Genomic DNA, 18,370 nt, shown 5'->3' on the forward strand with positions numbered 1-18,370 from the left:
ACCAGGCTCAGAGGTGTGGTCGCACCGCCGCGGGTTATCAATAGCCGATTTCATTTATCATGACAGAGTGAACCATTCATGTGAAAATAATCATACAACTGCAAGATTTCAGTGGCCATGCATGCTGTGAGAATCGGATCCGACGTAATAGTGAGATTTTAAAAAATTGACCAACTAGGATCCTTCCAGTGTAACTGAATTACGCATGCGCATTGTTGAAACGCAATCGACCAATCTCGACTCCAACACGGGCGTTTCACAATAGTGCACCTCCAAGAGTTTGCAACGTGTTGGCCAATCACACTGCACGAAATTTGTCGACCCAACGCGCGTTTGGAAATGGTCGACAAATTTTGTGCGCTGTTCGTTAATGGCATGGAGTGGTAGCGAGAGTCCGTGCCACAGTAGTGGGGCTAGTTAGGACTGCAGCCTCGTTTTTCGGTTTCATTTCTCACTCGGCAGTTTCACACCAAGCTGTTTAATTCAAAGCTATGTAGAAACCAAGTAGAACTTTCTCAATATAAATACAGTTGAACAGTTAGACAAAGCATGTTTCTGTTTTCTAAGCCATACTAAAATGAAACAAAAGGTTCTTTAGTACAAACGTCATTCTCTGAACTGTAAGTTAATGAGCCTTGAGCTGGATCAAGAGAGGGCGCTATTTCCTTAGCCAGAGAGAGAATCGGACATGTCCCACTTGTGTTCATAAAGCCCTAGGGCTTCCTTAATTTCATGAGTGGGTAATCGTACAATAGGTGTGCAATGTACATACATGGACATGGTGAAATTCTGAGACCGCTAACGATCTGAAACATGTTCCACTGTTTATTGTGTTGTGCTAGAATTTAATGCTTCAGGAAACTAGTGAAATACAGGTACATGTTTTTATTGGCAGAAGATACCCAACCTATATACGTAAAACGTACATTACGACAGCTCTGGACAAGTTCTATCAAAGACCATAGTTACATGTAACTATACTTCGACTAACTTTAATGGAACGCAAGCTACATGTAGTCGACCATGGTTGGACTAGTCTAGTCAACTATTTGCGACTAGCCCATTGCCATTCGGCCTAGCAACCTGACAACGGTTGATTGGAGTCGTTCGCACTTCCACTTCAATGCACATGCGCTAGGCATATCACGAACCAACTGGTGGTTCTTCATCGAACTCTCCAATTGGTACAACAAAACTAGCTTGTCTGGTGAACTGAGGAGGGAACTTTTATCCAGAGTCAACGAGAGTAAATAAAATACAACGCCTTAATGGATCACTGAGAGAGCAAGGTTCAGAATGGAATCTACTAGAGTGCGCCCTCTTGCGTTATCGTGTCAGCAATCTATGTACAGTTCTCAAAACACAACTCTTCTAACATTTCGCTACTTGGGTCGGGTACTGAAAAATCATTTCTTCTTGAATAAATCCAATATCACCGCACTTTAAGATATATGCACCAGGAGAGGTCATAATGACGTCATGGCAAAGAAACAATGAAAAAGCCCAACTGTGCTGACACTATGCTGCCAGTTGCTGGTTAAAACTTACTGGTACTTGCCAACCATAATAACGACAAGTAGTTTTCCTTGTCTAGAAGCTTTAAAATTAAATAGGAATTTACGTATACGAATGTGGTTTGATACATACATACGTACATACATACATGTACATGCAATGTAAGTTACAAATAAATTACAGATTACTGACGTGTGGCTGCCACGCGCATGTAGCTATGAGGCAGAATGTTAACCAGGAAAATCATGGCTGAAGACCAGGCTCTCATCTGAACTGGCAGCCTTCGAGCATGTCGGCAATATACAGCATCCTACACCTCTTTAGGGCCTCCACCAGTGCCGCCTTGGTTGCCTGGCAACGCATCTTCTTCTTCCATAGCAGCAGGCACTGCATGGCCTGCTCCCGCAGGTTCCTCATGTGGTCCTCCGAGATGCGTACGATCTCCGACTCGGTCAGGTGGAGTTTACGGGCCAGCTGCCGCCAGTCCCTTCCGATTTCCTCCGCGACGATGTCGAAGACCTCGGACAAATCTGCAGACAAACAGATTGGAAAGGGTTCTCAGTGGATGGAATAACCTTCATCCCAGGAAAGAGCTGTTGATAAACTTAGAGTGGCAATAACCTTGGGCATCACCAGGACTTGGGGGATAAGGTCTTTTTTTTGGGGGGGGGAATTTGGGAAGCACTCAACTGTAAGAAAACTGATGAGTGACAGTGGAAGGTAATTTGAAGCAAATTGGTGATTTCGCCCCCCTTTCATATCTTTTTTGTTTCTTTCTTTGTGTTTTTTCTCCTGCTATGTTTCAATTTGTTTGAATTTACAAAGTTTAATATCTGAATCAGCAATCAACTGACCTTCACCCAAGGTGTTCTCTCTTACTTGCTGGATCATACCTGGTGAAAAGAATGAATTCATTTCCTTTGTGAAAAGAATCGATCAACTCTCAGTGACAAAATGCCCCTCCCTAATTGTTACCAGAAAAAGGTAAACTCTATGGTTCACCTCAAGAACTTATGTTAAAACTGTAATGCCCTATTGAGCAGTGATGTAGTTGAGACCATCACAAGACCAGACACAAAACCAGGCACAAGACCAGACATAAGACCAGACACAAGACCAGACACGACCAGACACGCCACCAGACACAAGACCAGACACAAGACCAGGCACAAGACCTGACACAAGACCAGGCACAAGACCAGGCACAAGACCAGGCACAAGACCAGACACAAGACCAGACACAAGACCAGACACGCCACCAGACCAGGCACAAGACCTGACACAAGACCAGGCACAAGACCAGACACAAGACCAATCACAAGTAACAGGGTGAACAATGACAAATGAAACGCCTTTGTTGCAGTTCATTTGAATAGCTTGTGACTTGAGTTCGGACTGGAGGTCTTAAGTGGTCTCGACTACAACACTGCAGTTGAGTACCGACGTAGTACGTCACGCACGCAAGTAAAAGTCATTAGTGCATGAACCAGTGTGTGAACCCACACGCGCGTGTACTTTATTCTTTTGCTTCAAAGGATGCCACACTTTGGTACCCTACAAGCAAATAATTTGACCAGGAAGTGCTACAGTCAAACCCATTTCTGTGAGGGCTTTGGGTTACAAGAAGGAACTTAAGACACAAACAGGCTCATTTGCTGCTGGTCTGGCCAGAGTTAGCACTTTTTATATCGCTTGTGAATAGACCCGAGGACACCTTTTGTGCTTTTATTGTTACTGAATTAGCATAACAATGAACAGTCTGAGTATTTATCATGCATTTAGGCATATGGGCTTCTAGGCAAGGTTTGCATGCTATGTCTCGCTTTCCTTCCAACTCGTCATAGAGTTCGGACGATGCTGCCCGGATACTAACTTGTACACGGACCTCGCCTCTGATTTTCATTAACTCGGCAACTCTGAACTCAAAATCTCTCCAGATCCAGATCCCAAATCTTTTTGAATCTCAAATTTCCTGATCAGAAAAGATTTCTTTGAGAAAGAATTCCGTATCAGAATTTCAAATTCAAAATCACAATTTTGGAATGTTGAAAATACAAGATTGAAAAGGGGTGCCTGTTCATTTTAAGGAAATTTCTTGCTAAGAACAGGGGGTTCAGTGCTCAAGGGGAACAGGTTCAAGAAGTACGGTAAGCCTGTTTGTGCCGCTCAAAACTTGTTAGGGTTTGATACAGAATCCTTCCTAATGACAAAAAATGCACTCCTTATTTATGAAAGTGGGGAAAACCTGGGGAAAAAAGATGAATGTTTCAAAATCGACGTCGACCCGCACCTCTGTGTTCACGCGCACGGGATGCTCCTTGCTGGACAAATGCACCATCGGGATAGTCTATAGGCTCATGGGTGCCAGCATGCATATGGTGTCCATTATGGGGGGTGCCATCCTGTTCCCAAGACCCTGTGTTACGGTATTGGCAAGGGCCTGATAAGCTGGAGTGTCCGTCATGGTCATCAACCTGTACAGGCATCCGTTGACCAATACTGGGACCCTCAAAGTTCCTCAACCCACACTGGTACCGTTCCAGCAGGGCTATGCAGTCCTTCCGATGCACCATGTCCAGAAGTACCCTTAGGAACCCTGTGTCATCATCAGAGAGAACACCCCGCTCTTCAAGTTTTTCAAAGAACTCAAGTGGTTCCTCCACCTCCAGATCTCGCTTGGTCATCCCATCGACGCCTTTGCAGATGAAGCGAATGGATCTCATGTCCGTGTCGGTCAGTCTTCTCCCAATGTCACTGAGAGTTTGGCGGTACTGTAAGCTCTGGAATGCAGGATTAACCAAATAAAACAAGAGAAAAAAAGAGAAGCTCTGAATATTAAAACTTAGATTGGGAATATAAAATCTGTGAAATCAATACAGCTATGCAGCAGGCCCAGAAACTGCTATGCTTATCATGTGATAACGTAGATTACTCCTAGAAAGTTCTAAGGGAAAAGTATGTGTACATGACATACAACTTCATTTCCTCAATTTGCCATAAATGTCACCACTCTGCAATGTGAGGGAAGGTTCTAAAAACTTCAGTTTGAATGGTTTCGAAACAGTCACTGTTTCATTTATATCATATCCACTGGCTGATCTCAGCATCTGTACTTCTGTTCATATCTGTTTGTGTATAAAACTTGGCAAAACATTCAAACTAAGGAACATCGTACCACTTGTAAGAGTCACTTCACATTTATACACTGGAATTTGAAATAAAGTTGAAGAAAGAAGACATCTGTCCATCTGTGAATGTCACACATACTCAGTCATTTTCCCCTCGCTTGTAAGTTAGTTGTAAATTATGTGTTTCTACCAATTCAAACTGGTGAAGTGCATGGAATTATCTTGAATGGCGTATTTAGGCCATCAATATCATGCTGATTAACAAGAAATTTAGATGTGTTTATTGTTAGACTGGGAGAGATCGGCCGACCTGAACGATTCTTTTCTCTGCAAAATCTCCAGCTTTACGTCTCTTTTTTAGGAACAATCTTCCACAACTGTGATTTATAAAGTTAAAGAACGGCGACTGGTTGCTGGAATTAGCGATCATAACTCGTACCGCAAGATCGACCTTCCGCGCAAAAAATTAAGAGATCGGAAGCTTTGATGGTTCAACCTGCGAGTTGAGCTTATGTGTATGCTAACTGAACTTGGCTACTTACTTTTAGCGCCATATTTCTTGTAGTGTTCGTTTACATCGATCTACTTTCGTAGCTATTTCACGATACATGTAATTTCGGTTGGCTCTAGTCTTCAGAATTCCCCGAATTCCAATTATAGAATTTAGTCACCAAGTATGACGTGTTTAAATCGCTTAGTCTTGAACCAGACGTCAGTACCGTCACTCATAGTTCTGATTCTTTTTTAACGCGCCCTCTCGAGATCTCACGCACAACTTTATCACGATCATTTCTGAGTCGATAGAGGGCGCACTCTGCACAGTTAAGGTCGAGAGCAAAATGCTTAGCTGTGGGCCAATGGGCTTTTCCCGGGTACATTGAGCCCAAAATTATATCTTAGGTACCAAATATGGAATCGACCACCAATTAAAAATAGCATTCTTGCAGTTCCAATTCTTTTCAGAAGCGATCTTCCGCTGATCCAATCACAGCAGCGTACGTATCTTTGTCAGTGTCAAAGGTCACTCGCGCTTTGCTAATTGTGCTTAGCCTAGCCGCGCCGATACGGGAGTCCTCGTTCTACTGCCATGTGCTAGAGTTTACGCGTACAAAACCCTTGGAGTTGGGGAAGTGAAACTTATCGTGTTTGTCATTTAGCCACAATGACATCCGTCGGTTTAACTTTTGTGGTGATTTGCGCCTTGGCCAGTATCTGCGGTGTCGCTCAGGCAAAGGGCAAATATGCAGAAAGCGCCAATACCCAGGACAACGTCAGCGACAGGTTTCGGACCAGGGTCGTCCAGCAAGTTTGGGAGAAAGCTCACCGGGTGAGTGAGTAAAAACTTCTCCATCGTGTCCATGTCCCATGTTTCATGTTTTTTGTACTGCACGCCTGGGAAGGCTCGAAGCTGAGTAAAGTAACTCAGATGTTGTTTTATTTGAACATGTTGAATACCAACCTACTAGTACTTGAACCATTTTTTACATGTTTAATAAGTTACACGTACACCTGGATGTTGCTGCATGTAGGCCCATGAATTTACATAGGCCTAGCACAAGATTTCTTTCAGTTAAGCATATTGGGGCCTAGGCCTACTTGTTAGCAATCCAGTGACTGACTGCTTAAAACTTGTAGACCTAAGCCCTTTGCCAAAAGACAACAGTTTTGTTTTGAAATTTTAGAATTTCAGGTTAATGATAGATTAGAGGAAGAAAAACCCGGACCACATGAACTAGTTACTCTTAAAAAGTGTTCTTAAGGCATGTAAGGAAAAAGTGTCTACTCACATATTGCCTTAAAAGTTAAACATTTGCAAATGAGATGGAGTGACAGTGCCGAAAAAGCCTTTGACCATGTCAATGTTACGCCCCAACTATAGCGTACATGTAAGTCCCAACTATAGTTGGAATAGTCCCAACTGTAGTGCTGCAGTTGAGCTGGCCCAACTATTGTCGACCAATGTCTGTGACAAATGTCTCAACATTATCCAAGTCAGTGTGTCTCACACTTGACACATTTCATCTAAAATGTGGCACTTTATCTGTTTATCTAGCCCTATGACCGATGACATGACATTTGTAAACAATAAGACTTTGGCACATGCTGGGCGCATCATGCACACAGGACCTCTCTGCTGTAGTTGGGCCGGCCCAACTGTAGCACTCTAGTTGGGACGGGCCCAACTATAGTTGGGACTGATGCTATAGTTGGGGCGTAACATCAACAACTAGACTGCAGGCTGTGATGGAGGTGGGACTCAGATTGTAGCAAACCTTGCTGTTAAATTGGTGGCATACATTGCCCAGATTGTAGCATAACGTTAACCCCTTCGCACCGGAAGGCGGCTAGACACGCCGTAAAAATTGAGATCCTCAGCCTGCTTTTCAGCTATTATTCTCGGCCCACGCTCGAGCGAACACGGTGAAAGAAGGCAGACCCTGGCTCTTGTATATATGGTAGTTGGCCATTATGTGTAGCCCAGAAATGAATAGACCGAATCTGCATCATAATCACCAGCTTCACAATAGTCCCCGCTTTGAAAAGAGGCAATGGGAATGTGGGAGCGTGAGTATAGCCGCATGCCACCGAACAATCAGCCTTTTCACCGTGTAATTCAAAGTGTGCAGATCACGCTGGGCCACAAACTGAGAATCTGCGGTTTGGCAGGTGGCCTTCGTGGCCAAGCGAGGCTGGAATTCTTAGAGTCGGCTTTCGGGAAGAAATTCCCATCGTCAAGGGGTTAAGGAACTGACACATTTTCATGTTTGGTGTCCAGCAGATACAGACACGAGCGTAAATTCTCTGTAAATTCTCTCGTCAGATGAACTTTCCGCCAAAGAAGCTAGAAGAGCTGAGTCATGTGTTGCAGCAGCACGACGTCAAGATGCTGCAGCTCAAGAAACACCAGCAAGACGGTGGCGATCCCGAAGGAGAGACAGAGGCCCTCTTGAGGCGAAGGTTGTCAGGTGATTCTTAGGGCTTTTACTCTTTGTAGCCAGTGTTTGCCTACCTCTTTGAAGTATGCCAGACACAATAGGAGGGTTACGTATTGTGCCCACCTAAAAAAAAGCTTCCGTAACTTTTTCAAATAGTCTTTTTCAAGCATCAAGCGCATCAGCTTAGTAATCCGGTCATAACAGTGCTATAATGCCAAGTTAATAAGTAAAAATGTTCAAAATGAAAGCATTTGGGGGAATAAAAATGAACATTTCGAAACTTTCAGAGTTTACCATGGCAGCGCATGATGGCTACATCTGGCCTTTTTGACGTGCCTGAATAAGTAATAAAACATCTGTTTGTCCAAATGCAAATAACTGCGTACAAGTTTTATACACAGACTTTTTCCCTGCTTATTGTTCGGGCATACTCATCAGCGAGCTTGTTGTTTTGGAGGGAAAAATAACGAAAGAGAAACTGAAAGTAAATAAGAAAAACCTGTCTGCTGCCAACGAAAAATTGATAAATGATCGTTCAGAGATTGAGAAAAAATGAACCCAAGCCAACTGGATTTACAACGAGTGTCTAACTTATGGAGGAGGTACATGTATTTTATAATTTTTTCCTGAGACATTCCCGGATCCACTGAAAAGGCCTTTACAGAAACTCAAAAACCAAATTGCAGTAGTAAGTCGTATTTTGTTTTTATTTTATTGGGGGGTTTGGTTTTGCATTCCAGACATCATGCGGAAGTTTGGAATCATTCCCCCCGAGGGTGAGGACCCCAGACGGGCGAAAGATTTTGGCCAGAAGAGAGACATGACGGGGGAAGAGTTCAAAGACCACCGGCTAAACAAACTGTGGATGAAAGCGCAGCAGTGTAAGTTGGGTGACCCAATGTACGTAGATCCGTGCCAAGTGCAGCTGGAACATGCTAGTCGCCAAATATATAGCTTATTCCTATGATGTTCCGTCCTCTGTGAACAAAGCTACATGTAAGCATTCCTCGGTTTCTTGTAAAGCAAAGAATTCCATATCAGATCATCGTAAGTTGGAGTGCCCTAAACAGCAATGCAAGTTCACCCAACTTTATAACCCATTCCCCCCACTGAACCCTTTTTCGTCACTGAAATGCCCAAGAATAGGAACAAAACTGAGCCTATTGATGTTCCTTATTTGTGACCCTAAAAAATTGTGGTGGACCAGTGTGAAAGTCTCACGCTCACACACCTACATGTTCTTTACATCCGAGGAATTGGCGAGAACATGCTGAGGCCCTTTTCAGCCCGCCTTCAGTATGCTCTCCGCCATCCTCCTGTGTGCAGCTCTTGCACATCTATATGTCGCTGGAAAAATGCCGCGCTTTGCCCAGAAACATGCCGTAACAATTCCAAGAATGTACGGTGATTGCCAGATTGTAACGGGCAGTGATTTTTTGCTTTGAATATACATGTACATGTACCATTTCTGGCCTCAAGTTTATTTTAAATTTTCATAATTAAATCAGGAAGACCTATTGTGACATGCAGTTTTGCTTTCCCCTTTATGAAATTGCTCATTTTGCAAATAGTCCCTTCCCCAGTCTTTCAAACCGTACCAGTGTCAGGGGGCTACTGTCAATCTCAACTTGTGTGTTATTAATTTCGCTTTGTGTCAGGAATGTTTCATTTATACTAGGTTTTTGCTCCTATACCGACATCTATATTCGCACGGTATTTGCAGTCTGGTTTGAGCATTGCCAAAAAATTGATATTTGTTCCATCACTGTTTTAGGACAGTGACACCACCCTAACAAATTTATAGCCAGGCAGATAATACCAGTTTTTGTGCGCATTCTGTTAATAATTGGCTTCATGCACTCTTGCGCAAAAACTTGCATGAAAATGTTGGCTTGTAGTTTGCGTTTGAGTGGGACTTAAAGGGAAATCTACACTTCCTGACTGGATCCTGTAGGTCTGTGAGCCCTCATACTTGGTCTTTGTTTGTTCTTTTTTTTCTTTAATGTCGAATTTGTTTCTGTCGTTGAGGTCATTTGCTTTGATATCGTAGACCCTGTGCAGTACCTGTGGCTGCACTGGATTTGTGTGATCCACTTAGTGCTGGCATAACCAAGTCGAGTTGTTAATACACCTGCACTAGTAAACTGGCAGTCATAGGTTCGAATCTCAACCAATTAAGCCTGTGAATTTTTGGCAGCTCTCTTAGCCCACACTGAGAAAGGGAGAAAACAGTTTAAGCATGCTCATTGATGTCAGGGCGAAGCTTAGAATAAACTTGAGTGGCTTTACCAGGTGAATCTGTTTCGTGTTTGTGGCAGCCCCCAATTTCAACACGCTGGAGCTAGATCAACTCAAGGAGGAGTTGAGCCACCACCAAGAGAAAGTGAACCAGTTTGAGCAGCTCTCCAGTCAGCTGTACAGCGACAGTAGGTAGCCACTGAACAATATTTCCCTCTGCTGCCAGTTGCATTATCCTGGTTTTTTTGTTTTTTTGTTTTTTTTTATTGTTGGACCTGTTTCTAGCAGCCTGGTGCTCAATCACTGTTTTCTGTCTTGAACCCGGCCTTGTGTGTATTATTCTCACATGCATGTGTGGTGTGTCACCTTCTGGGTGTGGTGCTCTGAATCCGAAAATGGTGATGTGGCCAATCTGAACTTTGATATCGGTGTGTCCAGTCTCAGCTTTAAAGGGTTGTGGCCATTCTGAACCACGAAGGGTTGTTTCCAATCTGCACTTGAAGAGGGTGTGGCGATTCTTGAGCGTGAAAGGGGTGTGGCCAATCTTAAATTATACATGGGTGCAGCCACTTTAAATCTTAAAGGGGTGTAGCCACTCTGCACTACAAAGGGGTGTGTCCAATCTGTACTTTTTAAAATGGTATACCTCCTCTTGACCTTTAAAGAGGTGCGGCCACTCTGAAATCACAGATGGGTGTGGCCAATTTGAACTTTAAAGGGGGGGGTAACAATCCGAAGTATAAAGGGGTTTGTCGCCCGAAGCCATGAAAGTATGTGAAACACTCTGAATGTTGAAGGGGTGTGGCCACTCTGACCATAGCACAGTGTGATTCTGCCTGGCCCAATGATCACCACCATAGGATAGGCTATTTGTCCCCCCTCTCCCTCGTCAGCCCAATCCCACTGACCGATCCTTACTGCTTCTGCAGGAACCAGAGATGCCAATCGGGTCGACAGGGACAAGAAGACGATGGACCCAGACGAGCGGTCAGTCCTGGAGCTGGACCTGAAGATTCAGCACCGCGAGCTGACCAACGACTTCCAGCGCCTGTCATCTAAGCTGGTCCCTGACCAGCACAAGGGGGAGTTCCAGGAGCCCCGGGTCGTTAACCTCTGGCGAGAGGCTCTGTTTGCCAATTTCACCGAGGAGGAGCTGGAATCTATAAGCGTGAGTGGTTTCATTTTCATGGTGACTGTGTGTGTTCTTTATTCAGTTGGGATTTCCTTTGACTCTACTTTTTATTTGAGGATTTTTTTTACCTTGAACTGTGCTTTTAGTGGTTTTAAATCAAGTTTTGCTAAGGTTTTGTATGCAGGTCATGTAGGTTGTGCACAGCAGCCATCTTTGAGGTCAGTGCTTTTGTTCCACAGGGATACACATGAATAGACCTTTTGTGCACATCCCTCCCTAACAAAAGCATTGACCTGAAAGATGGGTGCCATGCACAGCATCTATTTTGTATAAGTAACCACAGGCAAGATTATTTTTATAGTTTTATCCTCAATTGTCTTATTAAAAACCCATTATTGGAACGAGATTTTAAAATTGAGAAAAAGCAAAATGTGTACTTGTCCTAGTTGCATTAAAACTAATGCGGCTTACACTTATTCCCTTTTTCTCGCAGACGGAACTGAAACATTTCGAGGCCAAGCTCACCAAGTTTGAGGACTTGCAGGTGCAGTCTCTTCACGCCGAGAAAGAGTACCGGGTGGCCAAGAAACTCGGGGAGACCACCGACGCCAAGAAGCACAAGTCACTCAGGGACGAGGCCAGGGAGTTGGGGAACTCGGTAAGTTGAGGACAGAATGTTGGATTGCCGTCTTGACAAGAGGTGGACTCGACGAAGTACATGTAGGGTCAGAACCGGCGGCCCCTGGAATGTGACCAACTCAGAAGTCATCTATTTGTTTTTCCTTTTCAATTTTTCCCTCACGTTTGGGGCACAGACAGACAGTGATGATTCATGTACCTGTGTTGTCGTCATTTTACTTTCTGCCGAATGTACACAAAATCTTCTCAACTTTTCTTATAACAATAAAACATCATCTCATTCGGACGTCAGGCACTAGAGTATTGGTCATATCTTGGCATTTGACTTAATACAGGGCCTAAAAGCGAATATAAGTTGACGTTTTGCTACTTTTCCCCTCTACAAAACCTGTAAAAATGTTGCTGAAAATGTTTACATGTATCGTTATAGAGGTTGCTCACAATCAGATACAAATATGTTGGCTTGTAACTCTTCGCAAACCCCTCCAGAAGGAATATTTTAGAAGAAAATGAACCCTGAACTTTGACCTCCATTCAAGGTCACAATAGGTCAAGGGAACACATTTAAATGCCAAGAGGAATTTTATCATTTTCTGGAGCCATAATTGACGTGAAATTTCCACAGGAACCCTAATCTATAAATTCCTCCCCCCCCCACTATGGGCCCCCTACCCCTCCCCTTTTGGGTTTGGTTAGTACGTTCATGATATTAATGGGGGGAAAATGGATTGCCCTGGGTCACAATGCACTTTTGGCTGAGTCTGGAGCAATCTGTTCTCGAGTCGGCCGCGGGACGGGTTTGAGTAAGCAGTTGATCCATTCTGGTCGACTGTACTAAGGTTCTTGTTCAACTGTGGCTGCAAATGCCGCCGCTAACACTGCTCTGTAAACGGCTCGTTAGAAACTGTAGCCTAAAAAATCAGGTCCGATAAATAGCCTGGGCCGTACTCCACGAGTGCTGCGGAGTAGCCAATTATTTCCTGTGTTCATTTCGCTGCAGTATTTGAACAAGTGTACCAGAAAGCGTCCTGCACAAATCCAACAGCAAAAGCACATGTCATTCCATGATGAGGGTGGGAATTTGTGTATAATTTGGAAAACATTCAGAAAACTTTCTTATACCATTTAGACGTTTTAACGTGTAAACGACCCAGCCTCATATCATGGTCTCAAACCACAGTGCATTCGTCTTTTTAGTTCCCTTTGTCTTGCAGCACTGGTATCTGCGATAAAATTGCGATGATACTTTTGCTTAGTAACAAATTGTGTTTCTACTTCGACAAAAGCCCCCAAAATTTGTACATAAGGGTTCTATTTGGGATCGTTGGTGATGATTGCTTGTATAATCTCATTTTATTCACATAGGTTCATACATTTATGAATGACATGCGAGGCCGCATCCAACGAAACAGAGATCGTGCTGACGAACTTTAACGTGCCCTCCATGCAACGTGGCATTTGCAAAGACAGCAATCGTCATCTGCCACCGTTTACTTAGTTATGGATGCAAGAGGAATTTCTTTATATTTGACAGAAATATTGAATTGCCTTTCTCCACTTTTGTGTGTATTGATAATTTTAGCCAGCATAATAGCAAATATTTTAGATTTTTCCTTCAATCTATTTTCAGCAATTTCATTCATTGCCACAATTTTGCCTTATTTGAGGCCTTGAGGTGAAGTTATTTTGGGGTAAAAAGTGATTACTTACGTAAATGAAGTACTTATAACCACTGTCCATTTACTGTCAATTTGGAAAATTGTATTTTGTAAAAATGCAGCATTGCAACAGAAATGCTGATTGGTTGCTTTTTTTTCTTTGGACAGCCCGAATTATTTGAAAGAGCCCTCTGTTGGTCGGATCATGGTCAGTGGGAGGTTTCCACTGAAATTTGGCAATTTAATTGGCTATTGAAAGATAAGCCACGGTCATCCGTATTACCACTTCACCGATAATAGATTATTAATTTTTAAAAAAAAAGTTTTGGAGACTGGTTCCCTCTCCATATTCCCCGGCGGTGGGATTGGAGCCAGCCTTTAGCGTGGGGGGGGGGGCACCTCCAGCATGTTGCTTCACTGATGTGCATACTGCTCGGAATAGCAAGTGGCTGTCGAGAATTTGTTACGAGGAGATAATCTGTTTTTACACGGCCTCAGGTGTAAGGGTATGCTTAATTATCAGAGGTTTTATTCTTCATCTTGTACTTAATTCACAGCTCACTGCCACAAAAGATGCGAAGTAATTGGAGTATTTACAATAATCGATATGTAGAAGTAATTGGGATAAGAGGAGGTCCGTTTGGGACAAGAGGATGTCCCTTTGGGACAAGAGGAGGCCCCTTTGGGACAAGAGGAGGCCCCCTTTGGGACAAGAGGAGGCCCCTTTGGGACAAGAGGAAGTCCCTTTGGGACAAGAGGAGGTCCCTTTTGGACAAGAGGAGGTCCCTTTGGGACAAGAGGAGGCCCCTTTGGGACAAGAGGAGGTCCGCTTGGGACAAGAGGAGGTCCGCTTGGAACAAGAGGAGGACCCTTTGGGACAAGAGGAGGTCCCTTTGGGACAAGAGGAGGTCCCTTTGGGATAAGAGGAGGTCCCTTTGGGATAAGAGGAGGTCCCTTTGGGACAAGAGGAGGCCCCTTTGGGACAAGAGGAGGTCCGCTTGGAACAAGAGGAGGACCCTTTGGGACAAGAGGAGGTCCGCTTGGAACAAGAGGAGGACCCTTTGGAACAAGAGGAGGTCCCTTTGGGACAAGAGGAGGTCCCTTTGGGACAAGAGGAGGTCCCTTTGGGATAAGAGGAGGTCCCTTTGGGACAAGAGGAGGACCCTTTGGGACAAGAGGAGGCCCCTTTGGGACAAGAGGAGGTCCCTTTGGGACAAGAGGACGTCCCTTTGGGACAAGAGGAGGTCCCTTTAGGACAAGAAAAGGTCCCATTGGGACAAGAGGAAGTCCCTTTGGGACAAGAGGAGGTCCCATTTCCCCTAGATTTTTAGATTTTATTTGACTTTACTAAGTCCAATTCAAATTTGATGTCTTAGTTTTTGACTTGAAGGAAAACAAGAAAGACTCACTGAAAAATAACATTGAAGGATAATTCGGTGGGGGAAACAAAATTAAGAGTTTGTGTCAACAAGATCCGTGCGTGAACAAGAATGAAGCTTTTTCCTCCTCCAATTTCACCCATCCCCCAAGAAAAGTATTATACCTCAGAGCGGATGACATCACAAAGATGGCACCAAGAAGACTCTCTCCTTTTTAAAGAGCATCTCTAAGGAAAACACGTTTTCTCTATTCAAATAAATATGGAAGCATCCAAATCGAACGCAGTGTCATTTGTCTTCAGAGTTGAACCCTAACAAGCTTAAAAGGGCTTTTTTTCTGTTCATGCCAAGATGCGAATTCTGAATGGCTACCAACAACGGCTACCAAAAATCGCTACATGCATTGCTTGGTATGCACAAGCGGTTTATCCACCACGAACACAGGGAGAGGGTTCCCCTCGTTTTCTCCGAATGCATCTTTGTATGAACAGAAAAAAAACCTTTTAAGCTTGTTATAGTTCAGCTGTGAAGACAAATGACACTGCGTTCGATTTGGATGCTTCCGTTTTTATTTGAACAGATAAAATCAGAGCAAACATGTTTTCCTTAGAGGTGCACGCCTCTGGCGAGGGTGGTACTTCTTCAAGAAGTGGATGGTGCATGTCTTTTGATTCTTGCACGGGCGCCAAGTTAGGCGATACCACTTCCTTTCTCCTTAGCAACCTTGTATGTAGGGTTTCTAGTCAAATGAAATGAATATTGATCAGAATGTAAATCACGTTCGATGACAAGTTTTCTTTGGAAAGGGCCGCTGGATGAAAAATTAGTGACGCCTGTTATGGGACACAATAATTTGATCTCGCGAGGCTGATGGCGTGATTTGTTGATGTGAAACCACGGAGAGTTTCATTTTTTTTATTTTGTCTGAAAGACACGAACTTAAAACCGCCTTTGACAACAGTCACTACAGTACGAAAGTTTTTCCTTTTAAAACTCTGTGTTCAAAATTTGTACGATTTTTCATTATACTTGTGTAGAAAAAATCTCATAACCAGTACTGCTTTTTCAGGAAATATTATTTTCTTCTTGTGCCATCAAACTTTGATACCGAAAATTTCAGAAATAGGGAATATTTCATCTGAATGAAACGCAAATCCCTTTGAAGTTGTATATAATTGTCTTTTTTCTCAAACTGCTCTGTCGAAGTAATGCATTTGTAGTGTTAAAGTCCTGCGTTTGAGGCCCTGTTTCTGTCAATATATTGTTACTCAGACAAATTTTAATTAAATATTTTCCTCCTTATATTTGAACAAAGTCCATTTTAGTTTTCTATTTTCAATTGCTGTTTTGTAGTAATGAGGAAATCGATGTTTCAGTAAACGAACCAGAAATCTTAATCAGTGATCCAACCATACCTTATGTTACTCTGTTGGTTTCTTCTCCGTTCGTTTTACGTGTGTTTAGAAGTATGACCCGCCAAAATAGGACGGGAAAATGGACTCATTTGCATACACTACACCGCGGCCATGGGACAGCTAAGTCAGGATCGTCCCGAATCGGCCGTTCAAAATGCATGTACATGCATTAAAAATTCCGGAAATGAAACACTGTGAGCCAGTCCAGAACAAATCGTCGCTTGAGGTTACCATCCTGAAGAACAGTTCGGCTTCGGAGCGGAAAAAGAAAACAGTTGGCACGCTGCCTTGAATAGGTAAGAATAACAACCTCAGAGGTGGACTTGAAATTTTGCGATAACAAAAATGCCCTTCGGTTCCTTCATCTTGACAACACCAATATATCCAATAAGGACGGTAGCATGTTGTCCCTGAAAAGAACAATGGACGACTGAAGACGACCGTTATGACAATGAACCAAGACCCGAGGCTAAATTCTGATAGAATTGACGCCATCTACCGTCGTGAATCGCATACTCACCCTGCGCTGATATTTGCCAGTGTTAAAGGGTAGCTGCAATCAGTTTTTTTTAACCTGTAAAATGCTCCTTTGTACCTCAGTAAACCTTATTTTTAACTTTGGTTTCACTATTTCAAAGGGTATTTTCATGCCTTTTTGATTTTTATGCTAATGAATATTCATGAGCAAAACTGTAACGTCATCTCAGGAAGAAGCCTCAATGTTACATTTGTTTGTACACAAAAAGTCCTGGCTTTTTGTAGATTTTCCTGGACTAAGTTTTCTCGTTTTTGCTGTTTCATTGTTGTTTATGTACATACCAATAAGAAACCATCAATTCCTCTCTCAGAAATGCTCTCACTTTGTAAAATCTGGCTTTACAATTCGAACATAAAATGCCTAGGCAGAATTGCTCAAAGCTTGTCCACTGACCAAAGGAAATAAAATAAAAAGGGAGAAAAGGATTTTTAGTTTGAAGTTGTTGTTGGGACAGAATTGCAGTAAGAACTAATTAAAAAATTACCAGTCTCCACCTGGCGTGTGGAAAGTTAATTTTTTTAGTTAATTGTTCGGCAAGATGTCCCGGCAATATAATTATTAAAATCTCTTTCCGTTGTCAGTGGCCCCAACTACATGTTTTAATCGTGCAAAAATTTCCTTCTGATTATATGAGATAGTTCATTTGGAACTTGTACCTCATGCCAGCTTTCCTGCTGTAACTATAAAGAATATACGTTATAATGTCAAAGTACTACCGTAGGCATGAATGCCCCACCTGGATCCATATATCCTTGCAGAATCGGAGTTAAGCTCCCTGGTATTCCTTTTGTGTTCAACTAGAGTACCACTGGTTCTTTGGAGAACCACAAATACTCACAAAAGAGATACGTCCATGGTGCTACCGCAAACCTACTTTCTATTATACCTCTTCACCATGCAAACCTTCACCATGCAAAGATTTATCTAGATTACTCTTGATAGTCTCCTTTGTGTTAGTCGTGGGCTATAAAGGCTTAGAACACCCAGGCCAAGCCATATTGACATAGTGACATAGAGCGGATGGTTTGAAGCTACGATGAACGTGCAGTAGAAACAGGAACAACCAAATAGCGCAGGAAGGTCAAGAGCTATACATGTACACGACAAGGAACTTCATCAAGCGTCCATCACCACATACCCACCATTTTTGTGAATGAGTTATCTATGCTGTCTCCTCAAATTGGCCAAGATCAGAGGCTGTTTGGTCAGGCACTCTCAAGCCATCTGTAAGTTGAATACTCAGAATTTTTATTTCATGCACTGTTGTCGCTTGTCCTTAATCGTTTCTTTATTTCATGCCATTCATTGCAGAAATTTGCATGGTATCATTTTTTTTTTGTTTAAAGTGGAGTTTGCGCGTTCAATATTTTCAGTTTGTTTATGCCAAAATGTATGTATTCTGTTCTTTTGGTCTCTAACACGTCGGGGTTTCAGGCTTGGTCTCAGCTCCGATGTTTTTCCCCCAAATATTTGTATAATCCGGGTTTTGTTGATTTTGATTATTATTTTTGTTAATTTTCTCGCTTTTTACAGTTTGCAAAACTACCTTTATCTGTTCAGTCCAGTTAATTTGGAATTCATATCTGTTGTTATGGACATTTTTGTTATTTATTGATTTATTTTGGAATTAAAATTTGATTTCAGAATTTTTTCATCATAAATCTGGTTGAATTGTCAGTTTGCTTATTGTTTGTCTGGTTTGTGTCATTTCTGGCTGCTGTAATAATTGAAGATAAAAAGAATGCATTCCTTATGTAATAGATCATTCAGGCAACATTATCGAAAATCTCAT

The 18,370-nt window shown here is 42.7% G+C and overlaps 2 protein-coding genes across 4 annotated transcripts; one reads left to right on the top strand and one right to left on the bottom strand.

The window, feature by feature from the left end:
* Positions 1 to 434: 434 nt before the first annotated feature.
* On the bottom strand, positions 435 to 5,341 carry LOC110977598 (uncharacterized). Its single transcript, XM_022231863.2, has 4 exons — positions 5,186 to 5,341; positions 3,806 to 4,295; positions 2,370 to 2,408; positions 435 to 2,045 (listed from the first exon to the last, which is right to left on the bottom strand). Exons 1-4 carry the CDS (start codon positions 5,195 to 5,197, stop codon positions 1,780 to 1,782), a joined length of 807 nt encoding a protein of 268 aa, XP_022087555.2. The 5' UTR covers positions 5,198 to 5,341; the 3' UTR covers positions 435 to 1,779.
* Positions 5,342 to 5,678: 337 nt separating this feature from the next.
* Positions 5,679 to 16,022, top strand: lrpap1 (LDL receptor related protein associated protein 1). Of its 3 annotated transcripts, none has more exons than XM_087149125.1 (8): positions 5,679 to 5,970; positions 7,465 to 7,609; positions 8,320 to 8,460; positions 9,898 to 10,005; positions 10,747 to 10,985; positions 11,443 to 11,607; positions 12,954 to 13,986; positions 14,554 to 16,022. In XM_087149125.1, exons 1-7 carry the CDS (start codon positions 5,806 to 5,808, stop codon positions 13,020 to 13,022), a joined length of 1,032 nt encoding a protein of 343 aa, XP_087005251.1. In that variant the 5' UTR covers positions 5,679 to 5,805; the 3' UTR covers positions 13,023 to 13,986; positions 14,554 to 16,022. The 3 variants fall into 3 exon arrangements, with proteins under 3 accessions (XP_087005251.1, XP_087005252.1, XP_087005253.1); XM_087149126.1 differs by having other exon boundaries at positions 12,954 to 13,901; positions 14,491 to 16,022; XM_087149127.1 differs by having other exon boundaries at positions 12,954 to 13,901.
* Positions 16,023 to 18,370: the final 2,348 nt, after the last annotated feature.

This window comes from Acanthaster planci, linkage group LG19 (genome assembly GCF_054643075.1).
Source record: "Acanthaster planci isolate LZ-2023a linkage group LG19, COTS_SCS, whole genome shotgun sequence".
In the NCBI taxonomy this organism is placed as follows: domain Eukaryota; kingdom Metazoa; phylum Echinodermata; class Asteroidea; order Valvatida; family Acanthasteridae; genus Acanthaster; species Acanthaster planci.

Coding starts and splice junctions, on each gene's coding strand:
- LOC110977598 (XM_022231863.2), bottom strand. Junction 2,409..3,805: donor CCGTGCGCGTGAACACAGAG/GTGCGGGTCGAC, acceptor TCTTTTCACCAG/GTATGATCCAGCAAGTAAGA. Junction 2,046..2,369: donor AGAGAACACCTTGGGTGAAG/GTCAGTTGATTG, acceptor GTTTGTCTGCAG/ATTTGTCCGAGGTCTTCGAC.
- lrpap1 (XM_087149125.1), top strand. CDS start 5,806: ATGACATCCGTCGGTTTAACTTTTGTGGTGATTTGCGCCTTGGCCAGT. Junction 5,971..7,464: donor TTTGGGAGAAAGCTCACCGG/GTGAGTGAGTAA, acceptor TTCTCTCGTCAG/ATGAACTTTCCGCCAAAGAA. Junction 10,006..10,746: donor CAGTCAGCTGTACAGCGACA/GTAGGTAGCCAC, acceptor CTGCTTCTGCAG/GAACCAGAGATGCCAATCGG.